The sequence below is a fragment of the Notechis scutatus genome, chromosome 5, assembly GCF_049901735.1.
Source record: "Notechis scutatus isolate UNSWTSFEM ecotype Mainland chromosome 5, rNotScu1.2, whole genome shotgun sequence".
In the NCBI taxonomy this organism is placed as follows: domain Eukaryota; kingdom Metazoa; phylum Chordata; class Lepidosauria; order Squamata; family Elapidae; genus Notechis; species Notechis scutatus.
This window is the reverse complement of record NC_142013.1, coordinates 74918621-74944753: the sequence shown is the minus strand read 5'-3', so window position 1 is coordinate 74944753 and position 26133 is coordinate 74918621. Positions and strand designations below refer to the sequence as shown.

Below are 26133 nucleotides of genomic sequence, written 5' to 3'. Positions count from 1 at the left end.
CACTTTTGTTTCTGTAGAAAGAAAAGAAATGAATGTGTTTGCTTTTGTATTTCTGCATTTTTATAAGAGTGATCTTGCGTAGAAGAGTACCTTATTTTATATGTAGTTTAATTTTAATCAGGAACTATCATTTTTTCCTCTTCTCTCTGCTCTTGCTTCATATTTTTGAAATGTCACATCTGGTAATGGTACATATAAATCCCCGCACCAAAAATGTATGCAAATTTACAGGACTAACCTGCCTCACACAGAAAATTTTCATGGAAATTAGGTCACAGATATAGCCAGCTTTAAGAGCTTTGAAGGCATTCTGAGGTATAAACTAAGGAAACATTGAGGCCAATCTCAAATAAGTAAGCTATTGCAAAACTCCCCTTAGAAAATAAAAGCTGATTCCACTATAAATAAATTTAAACCTGATCAGAAGAGCCACAGAATATGTTTAATCTGTGTGAACTATAAATATAAGAAGGCACTTATACCTTCATGTCCTAACTGTTGCTAGGGTTTGTGCAGCTAGATGAGTAGCAAAGTTTAGATGTTTTAAATGCAAGGTAATTTTGCAAGTGTTTTTAATGTATAAATCCACTTCTAACTTTCATTTAGATATCTGTTAAATATGTCTTACCATCTCAGAAATGGTTTCCTCCCCACAACAATTTTCAATCTTTTGTTATTCTCTAGGTGGTTGAATTTTCTTTTGAATTTCTCTTGATAGTATTTGTCAATACTGGTGTCAGAGGGTGATATTACTTGTGATTTTCTGATGTTTCTTTCATTTCCCATTTTGGAAAAACAAAACAAAAATGGGTCAAAGGGTCAAAGATGACTCGCTTTATATTACCTGCATCAACTTCCAGCTTGCAGTTTGCCAAACAGAAACGGGAAGATGATTACATTCCTAGGGAGGAGGGAGAGCTAAGGAATTATGAGAGCCTTCTTCTGCCAGAGAGGAGCTACCCACCAAGGCCAAATTCTTGGAGCTACCAGCTAGAGCAGACTGTTTTCCCAAAACAAAAGTACTGAAGGTGGACAATGAACTGTGGCAGTGGTGGGATTCAAATTTTTTTACTACTGGTTCTGTGGGTGTGGCTAATTTGGTGGGTGTGGCTTGGTAGTCATGTGACTGGGTGGACGTGGCTTGGTGGTCATGTGACTGGGTGGGCGTGGCTTGGTGGTCATGTGACTGGGTGGGCGTGCTTGGTGGTCATGTGACTGGGTGGGCAAGGCCAACTCGACATCACTCATGTCAAGGGGCATTTCGCCCAGTCCCTCCCCTCCCAGCCACTCCTTGTTACCCCCGGTCTCAATGTATCTATAGTTCTGTAAAAAATTTCACCTTTTTTTGACTTTATTATCTGCATCCACATACTATAGATGTATTTTTATGGACCACTGAAAGGAGGAAATAGCTCACATGCTTTGCCCAAAAGTGTGATAGGCAGGTCACAAAACAGGGTTTTGAGGGATTGCCACAAAGAAGGGGGGCAATGTATTTTCCAAAGCGGCAGAAGGCAAAACAAGAAGCAATGGATCAAAACTGAACAAAGAAGAAGCAACCTAAAACTAAAGAGAAATTTCCTGACAGTGACAACAATTAAACAATGGAACTGCTTGTCTCCAGAAATTCTGGATGCTCCAGCACTGTAGGTTTTCAAGAAGAGACTGGACAGCCATTTCTCTGAAATGGTATATAGGGCAGGGCTCTCCAACCTTGTCAACTTTAAGACTTGTGGACTTCAACTCCCAAAATTCTGGGAGGAATTCTGGGAGTTGAAGTCCAGAAGTCTTAAAGTTGCTAAGGTGGGAGACCCCTGGTATAGGGTCCTCTCCAAGGATTATTCTGACACTTTTACCTGGCCCTCCACTCAGACTTGATATCCTCAGTTTTCCTGCCTGAGCAAAGGATTGGATTAGAAGACCTCCAAAGTCCCTTTCAGCTCTGTTATTCCGTTATTCCTAAGTTAAATAGGTAAGACCCTCATTGGGACCCTATCTCTTTTGCTCCCTCTGGACTAATGGGTTAATAAGGTTTTTAGAAACTTGCAGTTGAAAGCTCCTTATGTCTCCTTACCCTGAAGACCCAATTTCATTTGGAATTTAATCCCAAACTGATTGCACTTTTAGTATTTCTCTTGACACTTCTCAAAAATGCACCCCCAAGAAGCCACATGTCTCCCCCCCACACACACACACATACGAGAGGTTGGATTGGATATCTTCCTCCCTCCCCCTCTGCTTTAGGCTTAGAAAATCTGCCAGTGCTGCTCTTCATTTGGCAATGCTTAAGGAGAATTAGGGGCTAGAGAGAGTTGACATTCTCATCTCTGCTACAGGTGAGGCTGTCCGAAAGACATTTTGGCAGGCACGCAATGCCTTCTCCTCAGCCTCTCAGCACTAATGAGAGATGCGGCTCTACTGGCCAGGGTAGGCAAAGCCTCTCATTTTGTACAAACCATCTGCTACTGGCAGATACACACTTATGGGTGGTGTGGGTGGGTCCATTCAGGGCACTGAAGTTCTGTTGCTAGCCTGGCAGTCACAGGGTTTTTGTTTTTTTAAATAATAATTTCCACTACGGGAAGCTACCGAAATGGGAATTGTGCCTCTGCCTGCATAACTAGAGGGAGACTCTCCACCCCACAAAAACCAATGGTTTGAAAGCAGCTCCTCTGCTACCCCCCCAATTCCCCCGCTGCCTTCCCCATGGGGGGAATTGCAAATGTGGCATGCCATTTGAGTGGGAAATGCCTGAAACACAATAAAGCCCACCCACTCACCTCCTGCTGGTAGGCTGGTTAATGGGGTGAGAGGAAAGGCGGAGAAGGGGAGCCGATCGGAGCCTTCCGAAAGAAGAGGGGTGAAAGAAAGTGCAGTTTGCTACGGATGCCCTCCATCGCCATTTTGCCTGGATTCCCTCCTGCGGTCACCTCAGTGCTTCCCCTCCCCAGTCTATCTTGATTGCAGGCAGAGCCACATTACCTTTTGCAAGCCTGCTGTCGGTGAAGCTGGGTTCCAGTAAGGGCTGGCTTTTTGCATAGCTTTGTCCAGCTATCGGGGGAAGAGAGTGGCTTCCTCCCCAGGCCCCGTCTGTTTTCTCCCCAACAGCTGGATAAAGCTAAGCAAAAGACAGCCCTCACTGGCGCCCAGCTTCACCAACAGTGGGCTTGGAAAGGGTAATGTGGCTCCACCTGCAATCAAGATAGACTGGGGAGGGAGAGAGCGTGAGTGAGCCAAGGCCTTTCCCTCCAGCCTTTGCCCAAAGTCCCTTGCCACACCAGGAGGTTGAAGTTTGAATTTCTTCACCCACTCCTACCCATGCATACCTTGGCAACGGGAGTTTCTCTCCACCCCCTTTTCCAGCTACTAGACCAGGGAGATGAACCTAGCTTTGCTGCCCATTGCATAGCAAATAGGAATCTAAAATCCGAGAAAGAAAGACAAGTTGCGCTTTGCTTCTGCACAGTAAGGCCGTCACTACTGCTCACCTGCGCCGCCCCCAGCATATTGATACCACAGCACCATTATCTTTAGGGAGCTGCAGTCTCAAAGATTGTGCGGCAAGAGAAAAGGCAGCCATGTGTGTTGCTGCTGCCATTCCAGAGGGCTACCTCGGGAGTGAGGGGGAATAAAGAGGCCAGCTGGCACGCAAAGGTTTACTTACTTGCTTTGTTGTCCCGCTTCCGCTGCCTTTTCTCGGCTTTCCTCGTCTTGCAACCAGCTTTCTCATTTAGGGAGCCGCTCCTGACAAAAAAAAAGGCCAACTAAAGATCACGACTGCCTGCCGAGTCTGCCTGCTGAATGGGTTTTGTTTTGGGGTGGTTTTTGTTTTGTTTTTTTGCCAGAAGCCCCTCGGAGATAAATTTGCACCACCAAATCTTTCTGTACCTCATTGTTGTGGTGCAGCCTGTTGCTGTTGTGGGTGCTGCTGCAGCCGTCTAGCTGCCTAAGTAAAGAACCACACCAGCTCAGGGCAACTCTGAGGAGCAAGAGGGGAAGCCAAGGCACTCACCTCATAGCAGTCAACTTCGCTCTCTCGCTCTGGTTAGGTGCTCCCAGCGTGCACAAGGAGCATGAAGGGAGGCAGCCGGCGCATAGAACAGGGCGGCGTTGGACCATTGGAGAAGTGGAGCGAAGCTGGAGATCAGTAGCCACCTCTTTTGCAGCATGGAAATCCTCCCCGAATCGGGCAGCTGGTCATCTCCTTCTCTGCCTATTTATTCTGTATGGCCAAGGAGGAGACCAGCCGGCCGATTTGGGGAGGATTTCGTGCTGCAAAAGAGGTGGCTACTGATCTCCGGCTTCGCTCCACTACTCCAATGGTCCGGCACCACCCTGTTCTATGCGCTGGCTGCTCGAACTTGCCAGGACTGGCACATAGAACAGGGTGTGCTGCAGGCATCTCGTGACAAGGGGGGGCGAGAAGCCCCAGGATATCCACCCAGCCACCTGCTGGATGGGCCGGGCTGGGCCAGGCTGGAAGAGGCACTTCCACCGGGAGAAGGAAGAAAATGTCCTCTGGGAGGGCGGCAGGTGGGCAGATGTCCGAGGGCTGCTGCACATGCGCACTGCATGTGTAGCAGCTGCACATGTAGTGCATATGTGCAGCAACCCTGGGACATCCACCCAAGCTGCCACAGCTGCCACTGGTAGGAAAAGCTAGGAGAGTGACCAGGGCAAGTGGGTGACCGGGTGACCGGGTTGGGGGCGTGGCCAGCCAGGGGTCGCCACCGGTTCGGCAACCCATGCCAAATCACCGCTACCGGTTCACCTGAACTGGTGTGAACCAGTTGAATACCACCTCTGAACTGTGGGTGCCCCAGGGGTGAAAATGGGCTTTTACCTATGTGGGTATATATGTTGAATTCCAATATTGCATGATCACTCTCCCCGAAGATTCCTGTAGCTGCAACACTGTCTATCATTTCATCTCTGTTATCCAAAGAGATGGCTTGAATTCAGAATGTCTTTTCTTAAATTAGATAAATTCTATTTTATGTTTCAGAAAAACCCCAGGTTAGTCAAACCAGTTATATGCATTATTGTGTTTGCAATCTCCTAGGAGTCTTTCTATAGAGTTTTTCCTTATACATAGTGATATTTTAAATGTAATTTTCCTTTTCAAAAATTATACTGTATTTTGAAATAAAACTTTTTCTTCTTTTCATCATTTATTTTACAGGACAGATTCTCCAAGTATTAGATCAATGGAACTTAAGCAAGCATACTCTTGTATATTTCACTTCAGATCACGGAGCACATCTTGAAGAAATATCAGACAATGGAGAAGTCCAAGGTGGTCATAATGGAATATTTAAGGGTAGGAGCCAGCTTTTTACTATTCACAAATTCTGTTCAATTGTCCTCATAGTTAAAGTAACCTACATTTTTTTTAAAAAGTGGATATATATTTAGAAAACAGCTATGAATACAGTTCTTTTGTTGGGACATTTTAGTCATATCAATAGAGCCAGGTGTGTCATTAGATATAAGGAACAGCAAGAAGTAGTGTTGTGATCAAACATGCCATTTTCTCTGATATGCAAACAATGGTGTACATAGTTGAGGGAAGTAAATAAAAATAGCAATGCAACAAATTTCGTGTTTTGAAAAAAGCATTTTTGTACATGAGTTCATGTCACACACATGCACAAAAAAGGTAAGGTTTGCATCACACTTCCACCTTCACCATTTATTTACTTTTCATTTTTTTAAAATTTCCCTTTTCCCCATGAATATCACTGAATGCAGTCCATTTTTATTCCTTGTCCATGTGTGACTCATGTTCTTTGCCCAACAAAGCAAAATACCTTAGATTTTCCATGCATATATGCATAAATGTTAAAACTCCTAATGAATAGGTTTATACAATAATTTTGTCATATTGCCCATTTGATCTTTCTCTCTGTGTTTGTGTGCCAAAGTTTGTGTGTGTATGTTTGTGTGCCAAAGTCCCTTTTTGACTTTGATAACTGCCTGTAGTAGTAGAAACCCTGAGGATTTCTTGCCAAGATTTTTGGAAGAGATTTGTCATTGCCTTCTTCTGAGGACTGAGAGCGAGTTTTTGGCTCAAGGTCATTAAGTTGGATTTGTGTCTAAGATCAGAATAGAACTCATAGTCTTCCAGTTTCTAGCTTTATGCCATAACCAATACAACCATTATTCATTTTATCTAACACTTATAAAACTTAAATTCAACAGAGTAGAATAGAATAGAATAGAATAGAATAGAGCAGAGCAGAGCAGAGCAGAGCAGAGCAGAGCAGAGCAGAGCAGAGCAGAGCAGAATAGAATAGAATAGAATAGAATAGAATAGAATAGAATAGAATAGAATAGAATAGAATAGAATTCTTTATCGGCCAAGTGTGATTGGACACACAAGGAATTTGTCTTGGTGCAAATGCTTTCACTGTACATAAAAGAAAAGATACATTCGTCAAGAGTCAAGAATCATCAGGTACAACACTTAATAATAGTCATAGGTGTTGTGATTCTTAATAATAGTCATAGGTGTTGTGTGCTGATGATTCTTGATTCTTGACGAATGTTATCTTTTCTTTTATGTACATAGCAAAACTCATTACATTGCTTACTTCAATACCCAGTAAGCACACATCATGTTATTTATCTCTACATTGTATCATATTTGAAAGCATAACTAGCAATGATGGACTCTATCCAATGATAATGCCACTTGCCTACTAATAAGAACTACATGTACTCTAGATAGAGTATTAAAAAGTGAAAACAAGTTAACTGCAGAAAAGTCTAGCAAGAGAAATATCTTAATGATTCTTCAAGTGACAATCATATAAAGCTGGGATAAGGTAAAATAAACAGAAGAAAATGAAGGAAGATAGAATATCAGTCCTAAATAATAGCCAGAACCAAATGTTAGCAAGACACAGTAACTAAATCAAGTCACTGTAGCAATTCATTATTGGTAATGAATTCCTTTTTGTTACCAGATTTATTTTTATTACATTATGAACTCCATGTCAGGCACATAAATCAGTAACCAGGGTTGTTTAAATGAGTACAAGCGTATTCAATGCCATTTCTCTACAAGAATCTGATCAAAAGGACAGTAGATAAGAGTCAATAGAATTCAAGGAGGGTTGGATTTACCTCTCTTGTGGGTGCAAATGGACTCCAAACTTATGATATACTTGATCCCTCTCTTGCTCTCAGCCTGGTCATCTCTACTGATGAGTCCTTTCAAGGCAGAAATGACTGTATTAATTATAAATACAGGCAGTCCCTGACTTACAACAGTTTGAAGTAACAACAGCACTAAAAAAAGGAACTTATGATCATTTTTCACACTTATGACTGTTGCAGCATCCCCATGGCCACATGATTTACATTCAGCTGCTTGATGACTGTCTCATATTTATGACAGTTGCAGTGTCCCAGAGTTATGTGATCCCCTTTTGCAACCTTCTGAGAAGTAAAGTCAATTGGGAAACCAGATTCACTTAATAACCATGTTACTAATTTAAGAATTGCAATGATTCACTTAACAAATGTGGAGAGAAAAGTCATAAAATGGGGCAAAACTCAACAAGTTTTTCAACAACATAAATTTTGGGCTCAATTGTTGTCATATGTTGAGGATTATAAATTTACAAGCAACCAAAGAATAACAGAATGTGCAATTAAAAGTTTAAAAAAATGTACAGTAACAAGAAAGGGTATAAAGCTTCCTTAATTTATCTTAGGAATTTTATGAGCCTGTTAAAAGACTCACAAGGAACGACCTAATTAACATTTGGAAGAGGTCCCACATCAAGTTATAGTTGTATTGCTGCCACCTGAAAAATTAAAAACATACTCCTGGATACTTTTCACTTTCCTATCCATGTTATCTTCAGTCCCAGCATCTGGTCCTGTTGCAATGGTTATACTGCTGAATGAAGTCCCAGCTTCACCCAGTTTACATACTCCTGATGTGATTACAATTAAAAGAGTCAACTAGCATGGCTGAAAGCATTTTTGGTTTTACATTCACAGAGTCAGTATACTCCCAATAGATGTGATAAATGATGAGCTGGAAGAGATGGCTGTAAACAAATAGCAAGGCAAATTCACTAACTGCTTTGTTAGTATCAAGGAAGTTCCTTATCATCAGGGGAAAAAGTAATCTGAGACAATTAGCTTTTTCTTTCTATGCTCTTCCCCATTTCAAAAATGTTCCATGTTTTTATTGTCTGTAATAAGTACTTCTTCCTATCTCTTTTAAGATGACATCTCACATTTTCTAATTCACAAACTACTATAAGGCTCAAGTTTCATATCACAGAAACAGTAGCAGTATCAGGTTGTGAAATTAAGTTTCTAATTTGTTTAATAAGCTTCCTGGGCTCAAGAGACAAGAAGACAATATATCAAAATTCTGATTGCCTACTTATGAAGTATATGAGGATGTAATTTAAGGAGCAGTGGTGGATTAAACAAGTGACCAAATGGGTAATTCTATATTATTAAAAGGGAAATGGAGAAACTGTTTTATTTAATTTAAGAACAAATAGGGCAGCAAAGAGGCCATTTATTTCAAAAATAGATACTATTTCTATTTCCCTATGATTATATAGCAGAGTTTTTGATCCCACCCACTTTTCATTCTGGCTTCACCATTACTTCTAAGGTGCAAATGTTGCTTCCTCAGTTATCTTTACCTTTCTTTGTTGCTTCCCACTAACTCAACATTCAATTGGAACATAATCTTGGCATGCTTAGATTAAGATATTTTATTTTGCAAAAAATATTCATAAGTGTATGTTCAGTACTAGTGAATGTGCAAAAATTGAATTTGCTTTTGTCTTAATGGGAATCAATGTAGCAGAAGAAATCTCAACATATGAACCATTGTTGCATTTTGAGCACAGCATTAATTAGTTTAACTCATCAATTATTTATGGAAAATGCATAGGTATCAGAAAGTGTGCATAAATATTTAACTAAGTATGCCATGCTTATTCTTTCTGTTTTTCCTTTTTTACCCCTTCTTTTGCACAGTATCTACATATGAAAAAAACAGAATAGGGAGGCTCAATATCAGATGTGTTCTATTCAAGCTACAGAAAAAAACACAAATAAAAATGAAATATTATAATTTTTCAGCCAAAGACTCTGAAGTTTCAGCCAATGATTACGAGTTTATATAAACAGAAATTAGACTGCAATTTTCAATCATGGTAGCATTTGTGATGAGGGCTCTTTCTAAAATGTATCCTTTGCATATGAGCATGTGATTATGAATCCATCAAATTAACCTTCTCATCTGAGAAGCTGAAATCTACTTAACAGTAATTGCACTAGTCTAGTTTAAAAGCTCTCATCACATCTTCACAACTGAAATTTAGTTGTTTATCTTATGATTAGTCAGATAATAAGATATAACAATTTCTGAGAACTTAATGGCTGACTTAGAGAGTCAATTTGGTGTAGTGGTTAAAGCACTAGGCTAGAAACCCAGAGACTATTAGTTATAAACCCTCTTCGGGCAGGAAGCCAGCTAGGAAATAATGGGGCACTCATTCTTTCTCAGCCTTAGATATTTAGCAGTATCATCTGAGTTGTATCAACTGCAGCAATAGTATCAGGTTAATTTGTGGATAAAATGCAATCTATAATCCTTTGATCTGTTTTTTTTCAGGCCAAGGACAAAGTTAGCCTTTGGATAAAACATGGAGGCACTCCTAAAATAATTTTAATCTCTTTTTATAGATGCAACGAGTCTTTTCAAAGGAGGTTGCATTTAAAGTTGGAGTTGTTAAGTAGGAAAACAGTTTTCAATTTATATATTGTTAAAATATTTACATATCTTGTTAAAAATTGACAATACAGTGTAATAAGTCAAGAGTTAGTTCATGAGTTATTTTTATTTGGTTGTCCAGATGCTTAATCACCTGTCACATATTCTGGAAAGTATATTCAGCTTCTACTGTAAGTTTTCCTAACTGTCTCATCTAAAAATGGTATATGGATACAAAATAAACAATTTCTCTTGATCCAACATTTTTATTTACTGAAGGATTCTACAACACAATCATTTCATACCAATTTCACATCAAGTTAGTAAAGAAACAGTATTACTGGACTGATTCTCAATTTAATGTCTATTATTCTAGTAGATATGTAATATATATTTTCTTGATAATTGTTATTACCATCAATTTGATAAAAAGAAATATAATCATTTAATTTATAGTCACAATAAATGTATCTAACATATCTTTATATCTAAGATTGGGCTTTTTCAGACTAACAAATGCCAAACTATCAGAATTTCTTCTATACTTGAGATAATGAAAATGAATTGGATTTGGCAATATATTTGAAATTAATAATTCAGTCTTGGATTTAAGAACTGCTTTACTGAATCAGCCTCAAAATCCATCTTTTGGATTCTGACATTAGTTGCCTCTTGGAAGTTCATTAAGTAACATGTGCTCCTTCCAATGTTTGATGAGTACTTTATTCTGTTATAAATTCTGACTAAGCAATCCTGGCCAAATCTCATGTCTAGAAATATTAGGTTATCTTTTAAAAAAACTAGAAGGAAGACATATTTTATTTATTTATTCTTTATTTTCTTTATTTGCAAAACACTGATGATGATTATAAAAATATTTTACATTGTATGCTTGGGTTTTTTTCTCCAGAAAGAGCAACTTTTTTTTCTTTCTTTCAAGATGATACATTACTTCTTATGAGAGAAAAAAAGAGAAATGTTTCTTTTAGTACAATTCTTGATCTCATTAGGTTTTTTTTAAAAAAAGATATTTTTTTATTAAAACTAATGTTTATCTTCATTTAATACTTTTGTCTTCATTTAAAAAAATATGTCCAATAAACATACTCTGTATTTTATTATTTAATGGTTAAGGTACTCAGTTAACCTATTCAGTTAAATATTGACTGTTGTGTTCTAATCCAAAGAATAATAACTTGAAATTAAATTAGAGTTTTTATTTCAGGTGGAAAGTCTACAAATTGGGAAGGAGGGATTCGAGTGCCTGGCCTCCTCTACTGGCCTGGTGTTCTTGACCCCGGAAAACATATTTATAACCCAACAAGTAATATGGATATATTCCCTACCATAATTAAACTTGCTGGAGCATCACTGCCCAATGACCGGTATAGAACCTAATTCCATTTGTTATAGAAGAGGTAACTTAAAAACACATGGGTCTGGCAGTTCTGAAGGAATTATAAGTATAATCATTATTTATGGGATAATGTAATAAATGTCTTCTGTAGCAAATATAACTCAATTATTACTTGAAGAAATGGTATAATCTTTACATAATAGTTGAGGTATAGTTGCTCCAGAATGGCATTCATACTGTTTTTTTAATTTCTCCATAATTCTAAACAGTCATTTCTGGCCTACAGCCAGAATCCACATTTTATCCTGTTTGACTAAATCAGTCTCCTGTCTCTTATTTATGACTCCTCACAGACGCTGACAAGTATCATGAAAAAACCAAACACACACAAGAAATGAATTTTTTTGATTCATGAGATTATTTTCTCATGTAAAGGAGCTATCTGAACATTGACCAATAAAAAGCATGCAGCAGATACATTTTAGTTTCCACGTTAGTATTTGAACTATATTGCACTCAAATTATTATTCTAGTTATAACAGTGGATTCCTTGTACTTTGTACTTACAGGAAAAGACATAGCAGAAGAGGGGAAAAGATATTAAAATTACAAATAGTAACTTTTTGTTCTTCCATTCAGCTTAGTGAGTGCAGATTTCATGGACATGTAGCAATTTGTAAAGCTTTCCTTAGCACATGAAGAATTAACTTTGAATTAAGTTTATGTGTCAACACTGCAACAATTAAATAATTCATTAGTAAAGGCCATATTAGCAGTGGAATGTGGTACAGACTTTCTAATATATTTCAGTAGAAAAAATATATAAAGCTAGGCATTTTCAGTTGATAAATAATAGCCCTGTCTATATAAGAGGGCACAGTTCTTAAATTTATACATCCTTAATATAAAACACATACTTGGGACAAATTACTGTGCTTAGAAATAAATATATACAAATTCTCCATAAGGCTACAATATAGTTTGTACTTGAGTTACAGAAGACAGATTCCAATTGAACATTAGAAAAATTGCCCAGCAATAACACTTGTTCAACAGTAGAACCAATTAGGAACAGAATTAGAATTCTTTTTTATTGGCCAAGTGTGATTGGACATACAAGGAATTTGTCTTGGTGCAAATGCTCTCATAAAAGAAAATATACCTTCGTCAAGAGTAAAGAATCATAAGGGACAACACTTAATAATAGTCATAGGGTACAATAAGTAATTGAATCGTATTAGGAAACATTCAATATAAATCGTAAGGATACAAGCAACAAATTTACAGTCATACAGTCACAAGTGCGAGGGGATGGGTGATAAGGAGTGATAAGAAGATTAATAGTAATAGTAGTGCAGACTTTGTAAATAGTTGAACAGTGTTGAGGGAATTATTTGTTGATGAGGCAGATTTTCCTTCACTGGTTGTGTTCAAGTAGAGTTAGAAAGCCATTGTAAGAATGTATAACTGGATTTCTATACTCTGTAAGGAATGACCCAAGTGTCCCTTCCAATATTTCAATTCTATGATTTCAATTCCCTTTGGGTACACTAAATAAAGTGCTGGAAATACAGCCAGGTTTGTTTTTTGTTTATTTATTTATTTGTTTTTATGGCCGCCCATCTTAGGCAATGATTCTGGGTAGCTTTCAATTAAAAAAGTATGTTACAGCTGAAAATATTATAAACATTTTAAAACAACAAAAATACTAAAATCAATAAAAAACACTGAGCTGGTCCAGAAGGATATGATGATTGATGGTATCCAATGCCACTGATAGGTCAAGAAGACATAAAATGGATGTACTGCTTCCACTCCACGCCTGTCAGAGTTCATTCACGAGTATGTTTAGTGCTGTCTCAGTACCAAACCTTTTTCTGAATCCAGACTAAAGAGGGTCTAGCTAATCTGTTTTATCCAGGGCATGGGTCTAATACTCAAACGGTTGAACTCTTCACCCTGCAACACATAGCCCCACCCCACCCCATAGATTGCTCTACCACTGAAGTCCAAAGAATAGTGAATGTAACCAATTTTATCAGCGAGATGTACAGCATTTTCTTCAGTGATCCTTTAAGTAGACTTCAGCACTTCTCCCTCCAAGGAGGGATTGAGTGACTCAGAACAGAGCCACTGGGCAATTATTGGCAGATGCAATAAGGGCAGAGAAACACTTATGTTTCACCATCCTTATCACCATGAGGTAGGACTTAATATCTTAATACAGTGCCTTATTTTTCACTAGCAATACTCTAGGATCTCTTAGTCCACTTAAATTCCCTTAAGTCCGTCATATTCTATGGGAAGCATTGGGAAGCCTGGGCACAGAGAAGTTGTTCAGGTGAAATCAGATTTGAAGCCATTGCTGTTTTGCTATTCCATGTAGCCATAAAGGATTCAATTAGACCAAGTAGCAGGCTTGATGAATTAAGTTCCCTCTGGAACCCAACTGAGTCCATTAGTTGCCTGGGGAAGGCCTATCCAATAGGATTTCTGGAAGCTAAACTGCATATTGCACAGCATTTCCTGGCTTGCATTCACTCAGGGCCTGGCCAAGCCATGTCTGATAAGAAACAAAGGGCAGATTTTCCCATCCTTAATTCCATAGATAAGCATCTCAATCTTACTTCAACATTGATCCTTCATCATACAGTACACTTGTTCGATATTTTCAAGAAAGGGTTTTCCCATGAAAAACTGCAATGCATTTATTAATTATCAACATTTTTGCCTTTGTAAAAGGGGTTGCTTTACTTTGCTTAAAACAAGAACAATGCTACTTACAAATAAGTATATGCTTTAAGTCAATATCAATTTTAGCAACTTTTTGTGGAGGGAGAGGGAGAAGGAGAGGAAGAGATTGGGTGGTCACTTAATATATGGAATTAACTGCCAGAGGTATATATAGTGCTAGTGTTGTATTTATTAAAAAATGGAAATGTTTAAGTCACAACTTTGTTTTTTGGTCAAACCATTTATGGATTCTACTGATTCTAATATATTTTCTTTTTCAGAATTATTGATGGACATGATCTAATGCCCTTGCTTCAAGGCAATGCTCTCCAATCTGAGCATGAATTTCTCTTTCATTACTGTAATGGATATTTAAATGCAGTTCGGTGGCATCCAAGAAACAGTAAGTAAAATTGTCTGTTTAAATTTAAATATTTTATATAATTTTTATTATAGTTTGAAATACTCAAGGGAAGAGCTTTGGACTCTGGACATGGAAAAATTATTATTGTAACTCTTTTTTTGTAGAAAAATTATTTTGGTTTTCACAAAACATAATACAAATAAAATATCTTTTTTTGAGAATACCATAGTCCCAGGTTATCACTTTTCCATACAGATACAAACTCAATTTCATATTCATCTTTATGTTCTATTCCATATCTTATTACTATTTTAACATTTTCTCAATAATTTTTCCCTTCCCTTAGTTTTCTCAACCTTGCTTTTAATTATCTCATTCCTTTCTAAATTCAATTATATATATCTTTTTCTAAGTTTCAATATCTTTCTAATCATTATATTTATACTTTTGTCTGTCCTGTTTCAATTTCATATTTTCTTTTTTCATTAAACAAAATTTGCCCCTGTAGTTACTGATTGGAGTATGACACCTTTGTATCTTTTAATTTTTGTCCATTCAACTCTTATTTAAACTTCAGTTTATGGCTTTACAATTGTAACATTCAATATAACACATAACTTCCAGTCGAATTCTGCTTGGTACATTCTTAAAATACACACTAAATTCTTAAAGAGAAAGTATATATATATATATATAACAATAAATAAAATACTTATTCTATTCCAATTCAGCTCTATTATTAATGTTAGTTATAATCTTTAACATCTTTAACATTTCTTTTCAATGGAATATCATACTTCCTTAGGAACACTTATAATATTTCCATATTTTTTTCATATTTCTTTCATATTCCTCTTCACTTAAATTTTTATAACTCATTAATAATTAAAATGTTCCCATCCTTTCCAAATTTCATTCTCTCATTCTCTTTATTTCATTTATTTATTAACAAACATTACATTACATTACAATGGGTATTTTATCTATCATTTTAATCACACTTGTTTCATATTTTCTAAGTTCATTTCTATTTCTAATATAACAATACTATCTTATGTACCCTCACAGAATCCCTTTTTCAATTAAATTTTTACCCATTATTTCTATGTCTTCTAAATAGGCTTATACCTTTAATCCTTGTACGTTTTCCCTGTTTCTCTATATCCTGTTTCTGTCCTTTATAACTTCTTTTCCTTTCCCTCTTCATCCTCTTCTTCTCCCTCCCCTTTTTGACCCCTTGTCTCTCTAATTCTAATTCTCTCTTCTGTAATCCTCTCTTCTGTTTCTTCCTAATATTATAATTACTTTTCAAACTATTTTTTTTTTCTCAGATCTTAATTTTTTCACTCTCTTTCCCCCCCCTTTCCTCCCCCACATAGAATTACTTGGTCATTGAAGATGGCTTCTTCTTTGTCCCACCCATCTTGTTCTACAGGCATTTCTTGTTGTTTCTCATAGTTCAGGGTCTCCATTTCTAAAAATTGAAATACGAAGCCAAAAAACCTCTTCCTTCTTGTGCATCTTCTTTCTGTTTTTTAAGTTCCATTTTCAGTTCTTCCAAGAGTGATACCATTTTAAAAACTTTTAAACAACTACTTGATTGATTTTAGTCCTTTAGATCCAGTAACCAAAAATCCAAAAATCACCGAGTAATCCAAATAATCCAAGCTGTTTCTTCTTGCTTCTTTTTTCCACTTTCTCTTCCTGGGGTTCTATTATCTTGTTACAAAGTTTCAGTTGGAATGTATCTTTTAGGAATCTTGTTAAAGTTTCACTGTTAATTCCTTTTACTTCCAAGTGGTCTCCTCCATTTTTCCAAATCCCACCCTTTTGTTTTTTTCCTTTTCTCTCCTTTCCTTCTTTTAAAAGTTTTTGAAAATCCAGAAGTCTTTATTATCCCTTTGACATTTTATTTTCAGCTTAAATGCCTATTAATGTCAAAGTGGATTTTTGTCAGTTTCTTACTTAAATCTCTTAGTTGTTGATAGGAAAGAAAAAAACCCAAATACTTTCCCTTCCCTCTCTCATTCGCCGCTTCAAAATCTTCTTTGGGAGCAATGTTATTCTTTATAGTTCAAATTCCAGGGTACCTTATGTTGTTGCTTTTTCAGTTCAACCCGGTCAGCCAAAACTTTCTCTTCTTATCTTCCTCCTGCACATTCTTTTCCAGTTGAGTTCTTCTTTGAGGTGGACATTTCTGACCACCGCTGCAACTTCCTTTGGGAAAGGGAGTAATGGCCAGCTGGGGAGGAGAGATGCAGCTCTTCTTGAGCCTGCTGGCAGTCTCCCTCCTCTGCACCATCTCTACGGGGTGGCTTAGCCCCAAAATCAGCCAGCTCAGGGCGCTCCAGTGGAGAGCAAGGATCGAAACCGTGCACAATCGCAAATTTTGGTCCGTCGCTGAAGAAGCTCAAACTGGAAGTCCGAAAAATTATTATTGTAACTCTTGATCTTGAGAGGAAGAACAAAGCAAAGAAACTGTTCTATATAATACAGTTTGATTCAAGACAGCCAACATTTACATTCTCACGCTATTACATTTGTGGAATTATAATACAATATATGCAAAAACTTTAATCTCTCATATTATTAGGGATACATTTCCAGATATAAATATATGGACAACACCAGGTAATGTATATATCTTGTTCCATCTTGTAGTTGCTCAAAAGTTTCTGCTTTTGACTGTTTGTTTTACTATGTAAAATGGATATTTTTTTTCAGTCGGAACATTATGTGCAATTGGAAAAGAAAATAGAAAGGAACCAGTAAATTGGCAGACACACAATTTTTCTAGGTTAATATATTAATGAATGAATAAAAATTAAAAAATCAAAAGTTTTCTGAAAATTAGTAAATTTTCCTCATTTATTTTTTTTACCAAATCAGTACAGTCCTCAACTTACAAAAACAATTGAGTCCAAAATTGTTAAACAGGACAGTTGTGAAGTGAATTTTACAACCTTTCGTGTCACAGTTTAGTAACACTATCGTTAAGTCAAACTGGCTTCCCCATTGATTTTGCTTGTGAGGTTACAAAAGGTGATTATAGGATCCCGGGACACTACAACTATCATAAATACATGCCAGTTGCCAAACATCCAAATTTTGATCATGTGATCATGGAGCTGCTGCAGGTGTAATAAGTGTGAAAAATGGTCATAAGCCACTTTTTCAGTGCTGTTCCAACTTCAAACAGGCACTAAAGAATGGTTGTATGCTGAGGGCCACCTATAAAATAAACTTTTCTCTCTTTCACCACTTTTCTGCTAGTTCAGTTCCATCAATAGTCATGATTTTTTTAAAGATGATGATAAATAGGCCACTTTGCTTAGCTATTATTCACTATGTAAAATATTAACACTGGAGTTTAAATAAGCTATAAATAGATTTAACTGGAATTGGCATTTCAGAGTTCAAGGTCAGCCCCTTCTCATTGTTATTTGATTAAATAAAATTATCATATTTCAGGATCAGTCTGTTATTTCATTTTGTTGCATTGCCTAGCATTCATGAAAATTTGGTAACACGTCATTGTCACTGATCAAAGTGCTGAAGACTTTCCCAACTAGTGGTAGATAGTAAATGGGATACATTTAGGTATACTATGACACATACAATGAAGGAAAAGCTACAGATTAACGTTTATGTAGTTTCCAGAAAATGGGCAATAAATTACAACTTTATTCCAAACTAAGCTCTATTGCGATCAACTTTATTTTCATCATTTTAATGCTGCTTCTACCTTTATACAGAAATACTAACTCTGCCCTTCAACTTGATTGTTCTGCCATTTATTGAAGCATGCAAAATTGCAGCTTTGTTGTCCAGAGCATTAGATCTCTTTTTTCCAAATGACGTTATTAGAGATTACAGTTAAAAAGAATAACTGTATAACCTTTTTCAAACTCCATTAGATTTCCTGAACATACCTGATACTTAAAGAACATTTCATAACATGAGAACATTGACTATATAATTCCTAGCAATTCATTGGTCATGTTTTATTGTAAAGAATGATTGGATGGTTTTAGTCTAAGAATCTTAACAAAACATTAGAAATCATACATGCACAGAAACTATTGTCCACAAGGCTGCAGAATAATTTTGGATGAAGATCTTCAATGAGATATAACACGCCACCTTTCACCCTAAACAGAGTTATCAAACTCAAGGTCCATGTGCCAGATTCAGCCTGCGGGTTGCTTAGATCTGGCCCATGGGGCTGCCCTGGAAACAGCAAAGGATCAGCTTGTGGTGCCTTTGCCAGCAGAAATGGAGCTCAAGAGTGCCACCTGTGGCCCCCTAAGCTCTGTTTTTGCTGGCAGAGGGCTGCAGGAGGATGTCATGGCTGAAAATGGAGCCGAGTGGGCCATGCACTACGCTCCTGAGCTCTGTCTTCACTGGCAGGAGGCTAGCAAAACAAAATAAAAGGAGAAATATTTCCTCTTTTCCATTTGAGCATGCAAGAAGGCACAGGAAAGGAGAAGGGAAAGAGGAAAGAAAAAGAAAAAGAAGAAATAATGGAATGAGAGCAAGGAAGGAAAAATAAGGAAAGAGGGGGAAGGAAGAGGAAAGAATGAAGAGGAAGGAAAAAGAAAAGGGAGGGAGGGAGGAAAGGAGGAAGGAAGGAAGGAAGGAAGGAAGGAAGGAAGGAAGGAAGGAAGGAAGGAAGGAAGGAAGGAAGGAAGGTAGATTATAATGAGAATGAGGGAGAGTCTGAGGGAAGTCCTGCCTTAGCACTTGGCCACCACAGATGCCCCCAACATGAGTGACATTGAGCTGGCCATGCCACTCGGGCCATGCCTACCCCACCCCAAATGTCAAACACAACCCTGATGCTGGCCTCAATGAAATCGAGTTTGACATCCCTGCCCTAGAAGTTTCTAACAGATAAATATGCGTAGGAAACAGTTTATCCATACTTTCTTTTAAGCATGGTAGTATAATAAACATCCTATGGAGATTTTCAATTATTCAGGTCATGGTTTTCCCAAAAGTGCTTTTCAAATTGGACTTTCTTGACCATGATAACTTGAAAATTAAACAACAAAACAGCAATCATAAAAGCAAGAGGCTTAGTAAGAATTAGTGTATGAGAATAATAAAAACAATAAATGCAAAAGATAGAATATATCAATGGTCCCCAACCTTTTTTGTACCAGGGACCAGTTTCACACAGAAACACTTTTTCAAGGACCGGGGGGGGGGAGGAGTCGAGTTTGGTGGTTTGCTTGCAGACGTTTCATTACCTGACTAGGTAACATCTGATGTTGTTACCTAGTCGGGTAATAAAACGTCTGCAAGCAAACCACCAAGTTCAGGGAGCGCCAATGCCTCCTCATTGCAACCCTGAGCGACAGATATTCTCTTCTATTGGGACATTTAAAACGGAGGGTTTCAGCTGCAGATTCAGCAACTGCACCAGGCTGAGGAGCGCCTTCAAAACTGAGCGCTGGGCGGTGGTGGCCCACGGCTGTCTCCGCGGCTCAGGACAAGTCCCTGCAGGATGGCTGAGAAGCCCCGCCTCTCGGCCCTGCCTCCCTCAGCCTCATCCCTTAGGTGTCTCCCTCCCTCCCTCAGCCTCATCCCTCAGGTGTCTGCCTCGTTCCTCTCTCAGTCGCTCTCTCGCTCCTCCACCAGCCCAGGAAGAAACTGCTTCAAAGAAGCCGGCAGGGTGGCTTTTCCTGTCGGCGCAGCTCCTCCGAAGCGCCCGTTCACCCCCACCCCGCCGCCCGCAGTTCAATCCAACACTCCGTTCTGCCTGCCTGCCTTCGTTTCTGGTGGTTTCGGAGCAGCTTCGGCTGAGAAAAAGAGGCGAATAGTTATTATTCTCAGCCAAAGCTGCTCCAAAACCACCAGAAACAAAGGCAGGCAGGCAGAACGGAGCGCTGGATTGAACCGCGGGCGGCGGGGTGGGGGTGAACGGGCGCTTCAGAGGAGCTGCGCTCCGAAACCACCAGAAACGAAGGCAGGCAGGCAGAACGGAGCACTGGATTGAACCACGGGTGGCGGGGTGGGGGTGAACGGGCGCTTTGGAGGAGCTGCGCCGACAGGAAAAGCCACCCTGCCGGCTTCTTTGAAGCAGTTTCTTCCTGGGCTGGTGGAGGAGCGAGAGAGCGACTGAGAGAGGAACGAGGCTGGAGGAAACCGAAGCCACTGAGCCAGAGAGCAGGACAGGCTTTGGTTGCTTCCTCCCTCCCCTTCTTTCATTTGTGTCCTTGATCCCTGATCCCAGCAGCATTCACCGAAGGCGAAGAAAGCCGCCATTTTTATTTTATTTTTTATTTTTATTTTCTTTGCGGCCCGGTACAAAATGATCCACGGACCAGTACCGGTCCGCGGCCCGGTAGTTGGGGACCCCTGGAATATATAATAACAACACTTAAAAGTTAGGAAATAGTTGCTTTTAGCTGGTAGCTAGAAAATAACAACATAGAAAAGAGTTTGTGTCCAGAAAACTACACAGGTCAATGTTGTAATATACAGTAAAGAGGCCTGTCAGTAAGCATTACATCTAAAGGGCCTCTAAGAGCTTAATGAAGGCTTATAAAGGAAACAGCATCCTTCGTCATTAGCCAAGCTACAAGTGTTTCAGCTGAACAATGCCTGCAAATCACAGGCTCCACAAAATAAGTTATCATTTCCATTCTGAAAATGTGTTTTCTTGGGTATGACTGAGGGAGGCTGACAAACTGGGTTGTTTCTAAAGGAGAAATAACAAAATCTTGGAGGCAGTGGTTGGGGTCATTGGGTATGTTCATCTTGAAGATGAAAATACTCAGAAATTAGGGATTCCTATGCTGAGAAGTGAATTGAACAGGATTGTCCCTTCCAACTTTTTGATTCTATGACTCAGTGATTGGACTATCACTCTTGTACCCTTTTTTATTTATACTGTATAGCCCCTTTTCCTCCTCCTTCTCTTCTTCCTCCTTTCCTTCATATGAAAATCAGATAAGAGAAGTAGTTGTCTTTAAATGCTGTTGTCTGCTCACTCTAGTCATTCAATCCAGAATGGAGCTCATGCAATTTTCTCTTTTTCCTACTTGATATATACATGAAAAGATACATAAATAAAATATTAGGCACACACACACACACATACACTCACAGAGTAAACACATATGCACCCTCCTTGATTAGTCCATGGGATGAAACTGCACTCAGCCTGACAAGATGTGTAAATTAGAGTCATTTGAAAAATAAAATAAAATAATGAAGTGAAACAAAACACATAAAGTCAAATATCATTTTGACTTTAGTGGGATATTTGTTGAAGTAACATAATATTCTTTCTTTAGCCTTAGTGGAAAAGTTCTCTTTCTTAGCCATCTTGCAGTTTTTTGAAAGTGTTGGGCAACAAATTTCAACAGACTTTCTTTTCTAAATATAATTTTATAAAAACTTTTTAAAAATAAGATAAAAATGAATTGAAATTAATATAAAGCAAGAAAAAGAGGAAAAAAGATCAAAGAAAGAGCTTAGTGTACAAAAGTATCCATTCTCATACAAAAAACAGAAGGCTGTTCACATACAAAAAGTTGAATGTGTTTTTTCTGTTGATACCCACTGGCTTTTTCTTATATTGTGCACCCGTATGTTGGCCAGATCCTATCCTTGATCTTTTTATGCTATTTTGTCAGGAAGCCTAAGTGAGGATTCAAACATTGTTCTTCTCTCTTTCATGTGGCTTGTCTCCAGGGACAGTTTGATTGATTGGTCTCTTGACCAGTCCTGATCTTCATAAATACCTTTTAGGCCTTGGCACAATAGAAGAACATTTATAAAGAGTATTCTCAAAGTATCCAAAGGTTCCCTATGTAGCTTATCTCTCTCTTGCACATTACAGTGCATAAAGAAAATGTCTAGGTACTTCTTTTGCTCTTTCCCTCTGATATGTGAGTGATGTTATCATCATAGTATGAGCATTTCAACCAGTATCTCAGTGACGGTTCTGTTGCCATCTGCCTTTCCAGTTTTTTTTTTTCTCCCGTTCTTCCAAAATATACATCTGGGGATGTAAAATGCCATTGGCAAATTATTATTTTTTAAAAAATTACAAAGTGAATTAGGAATACTTGCAAATATGTCATCTCTGCAAAGATGTTGAATATAATTCACTTTGTGTTGACGTGACGCTAAATTGCTATCAGAACAGAAATTTGCTAAATCCTCAATTTTTTAAAGAACTGAGCAAGATCCTTACATTAATTTGTTCTTTTAAATAATTCTGCATTATGATACTACTTATCAGAGAACAGAAAAATTATGGTAGCCACAGTGAAGAATGGGAAAATATGAGATATTCAGCTGCATTTTGTTCAGTGCTTTTCTTTTATTAGCAGACATGCATTTAATGGTTGCTGGGGCATTATTGGTGTTGACATTTCGAAGGTACCAGGTTGCAAGATCTGATTGTAGATCTAAACAGACAAACATTAAACCTCATTTTGATTTTATACCTAATCAAAATACTATATATTTATATCATTTGGAACATTCTACTAAAAGTGGTATTCAGCTGTTACCAATAAGTTCTGATAAAATAATAACATTAGTGGAGACACAAATAATAACTCAGACAGAGACAATAAAAAGGGAAATAAAGTTTAAAAGTAATCAATAACTAAGCTATGAAAATGCCTAAAAGAGTAAAATCTACTTCATCTGCAAGTCAGTTTAGAAAAAAAAAATCTTTACCTAGCACAGGACAGACAATAGAGACTGAATTAACTTGGGAGAAGCTTCTACAAAAACCTTTCTATTTGCTGCCAAATAGGCCAGAACAAAGATAACTGTCTGTCCAGAGGCTCTTATAATATTTCATATAATCTAGCCACATACTGTATGTCATATAACAATACTTTGAATTAAGACTAAAACTCTACCTTTAGCCTTTGAAGTTCATCTAAGAAACAAACTGTTTCCAATGATTAGCCTTAGCAGAAAATTTCAACTAGCATTCAGCTACAGCCCATCATGGAGCACAACAGCACATTGCAATCCTGCAAACATGATGTAATGTTTCCCTTGGCATTCCAGAAACATATACCTCCATAATCTTAATTTAACCTGTTCTCCAAAATATAGATACTTTAAAGTTCACAGTCTTCACAGGGTTACAATTTGCATGGATTTTTCCTCAGTAAAGCCAACAGCTGACACTTCAATATCTGTCCAAAGACTGACCACTTTAAGAAAGTTGAAGGGCAGCAAGTCAGACATCATTATGATAGATCTTTGTTCTACCTTAACTATCCACCATCAGCTTTATCTGCTTAACTATGAACACTGTGGAATGAGTTAGGAGAACACATATCTAAAAATCCCTGCAATACTTCTTCCTACAATTCAGGTGTTATTTACACTCTAGATAATTTGGCTAAGCAATGTCATATGTTACATCTCTTCACTCTTGTTACATAGGTCTGTCTGATCCAAGTTACTATTCTTATACAGCAGGGGTGTCTAACTTAGGTTGTCACAGTGGCACCATGTGATGTATCGGGACTTTATTCCCCTTCACTAAACTGGGCCAGCAATTGATGCATCCGGCCCACAGGCTTGGAGTTTGACAGCCGTCTTATACAGGAACAAGTACTTGATGTAGTATTTTTCTTCTAATCATTGGCTGGAAACAGTCATTCAACCCCTTTTTTAATTGTGAGCATTCTTTGAAATCTCTTGCTTATAATAAGGATACTTTCTAGTAAGCATATTTAGGATCAAATGTCCTTAGTATTTTAAATATGATACCTCATTTTCATTATTGATATGGATCATGCAAAAATCTACTTTTTTTACTAAGCTTTTACTCTTCCTCCTATGAGGTATAATTCAAAAACATTGTTTAAAATGGATAAAAGTAAGTGCATTTACATTTATGTCAGTAAAATCATATTCTTAAAAAAAAAGACCTGATATATCAGGACCCTGTTGAAGTTAAGAACTGTACAGCTTGGAAGAAAAAAGGAGAAATGTGGGGAAAAAAGAGAACATGGATTGTACTGCTAATTTTTGACCAATTTTTGCTTCAGCCCTATCCACAGTGGCTCCTGGCTCCCAGCAGATTATCTGTGAGAACATTCAGGCTTTGTAAGGCCAGAAATCACTAATCTCTAATTGAGTTCTACATCTTAGTTTTCAGCAATGTTCAGACTACAAGATTTGAGAAAAGCACAAAACTACAACAGCTTTCATCCATTGTTTGTATAATGATTATCTTTCTATTTAGCCTAAAACGTTTAGGATTTAGAAAGGAAGAATTCATTCCTCTCTGAATTTGTATGATATCCTTGGAAATTTACTTATATTATTACTGATCTTAGGTCAAATACTATTAGTTTAATGTGAGTTTTTTGTTAATTATTGCTTTATTCTTTTATTTTGTTTCATGAATGACCCTGCATTTTTAAAAAGGGACAATGTTTCTACTTATATGTATCATGTTATATAATAAACTTTAGTTGTTTCCGTTCTCCCACAACTTAACTGTTTTTCCCTAACTAGGTCTAAACTATTAGTCTTTTACTGTAACAAACAAGTTGCTATAACTGTTTTTTATTATTTTAACAACTCTTTGTTCTTTTCCACAAATATATAATAGTTTTTGAAATGGCACAGCCAATTATAGACATTTATATCACAAATTCGGACTTCTTTTTTTGTCCAGCCCTACAGAGTAAGTTCATTTTTTCTTAAGTTATTTTGATTTGATCTTTCTCCAATATCACCAACAGTTGCCTTTTTGTCTATTTTCCTAAGAAGTTGGGATTTTCATTCTAATCTCCATAACTTTATGTATACCTGCTTACACTAAAATATATTGATTATTTCACTACCTATTTATCTACCTCACCTGAGTGTTTAATATTTATCATACTCAGGTTTGCCATCCTGAATAGTTTCCTTTATCAATGTGACAATTTCCACCTATTCCATATTTTGGTATTTGTCAGATCTGCTTTCAGGCTGTTTTTGATCCCCATGGGCTTAAAGAAAGCCTTGAAAACAAGGTTGCTGCTGGTACTAATGTTTTTTTTAATTTAGAAGCTGATTGTGTTAGTAATATTTCTGCTTGCTGTATCATTATCAATCATTTGAACATAAAGTTCACGACCCCCCAAAAAACCTATAGAAATCATCAATAGAATCCCCTGCTTAGTTTATAGTAGCTCTCACAAATGACCACCTAGCCTGTGTTTGAAAACCTCTAGTGAAGGATAACTCAACAAATCATGCAGTAGCATGTTCTAGTGACTGAAATGTTATTTGTAATCTTAATTCATTGGTTCTGGTGTTGCTTTTGGAATGTGTGATTAAGAGCATTGAAGTTGTTGTTAAGAAAAATCAGGCTTTTGATAGTGTGTGCCATACCATGGGCATTAATGAAACAGATGGTAAGGAAGAAGGTGAATTCAGACACAAAACAGGTTATGCAGAAAACAAACACAGGATCAATCAAAAAGAATGCAAATGTCTAAAGTATAAGGAATAAACAGGATAAACTAGAAATCCAAGTACACGTGTGCAGATATGATATTATTGCCATTACAGAAACTTAGTGGGATGAAACTGATAAATGAATATACATCTAGAGATATTTAATTTGTTTATAAGAAACAGACCTAATAAAAGAGGAGGTGGATATGTGGTATAATAAGCAAAACAATGATGAAAACTGTCTTGAATACATTTGGGAAAAAAGAATGACATTCCCATAGGTGTATACTACAGGCCACCCAACCAAACAGATGAAATAGATGAACTTTTTGTTAGTCAGTTAATAAAGGTATGTAGGAAGCACACCACAGTAGTATGGGGGACTTTAACTATCCTGACATTGACTGGGAAACAAACTTATTTATTTTATTTATTTGATTTGTCAATTGCTTACAAGATAATAGGTATAAGTATAAA

The 26133-nt window shown here is 37.4% G+C and overlaps 1 protein-coding gene across 4 annotated transcripts in view; it reads left to right on the top strand.

Annotated features, from left to right (window-relative positions):
* The window catches only part of STS (steroid sulfatase), a 200872-nt gene that overhangs the window by 72720 nt on the left and 102019 nt on the right, over nucleotides 1-26133 (top strand). For all 4 annotated transcript variants that reach the window (XM_087967061.1, XM_087967060.1, XM_026666896.2 and 1 more), the window contains 3 exons: nucleotides 5183-5320; nucleotides 10983-11142; nucleotides 14129-14250. In XM_087967061.1, coding sequence (XP_087823187.1) covers nucleotides 5183-5320; nucleotides 10983-11142; nucleotides 14129-14250 — 420 coding nt within the window. The remainder of the gene's footprint in view (nucleotides 1-5182; nucleotides 5321-10982; nucleotides 11143-14128; nucleotides 14251-26133) is intronic.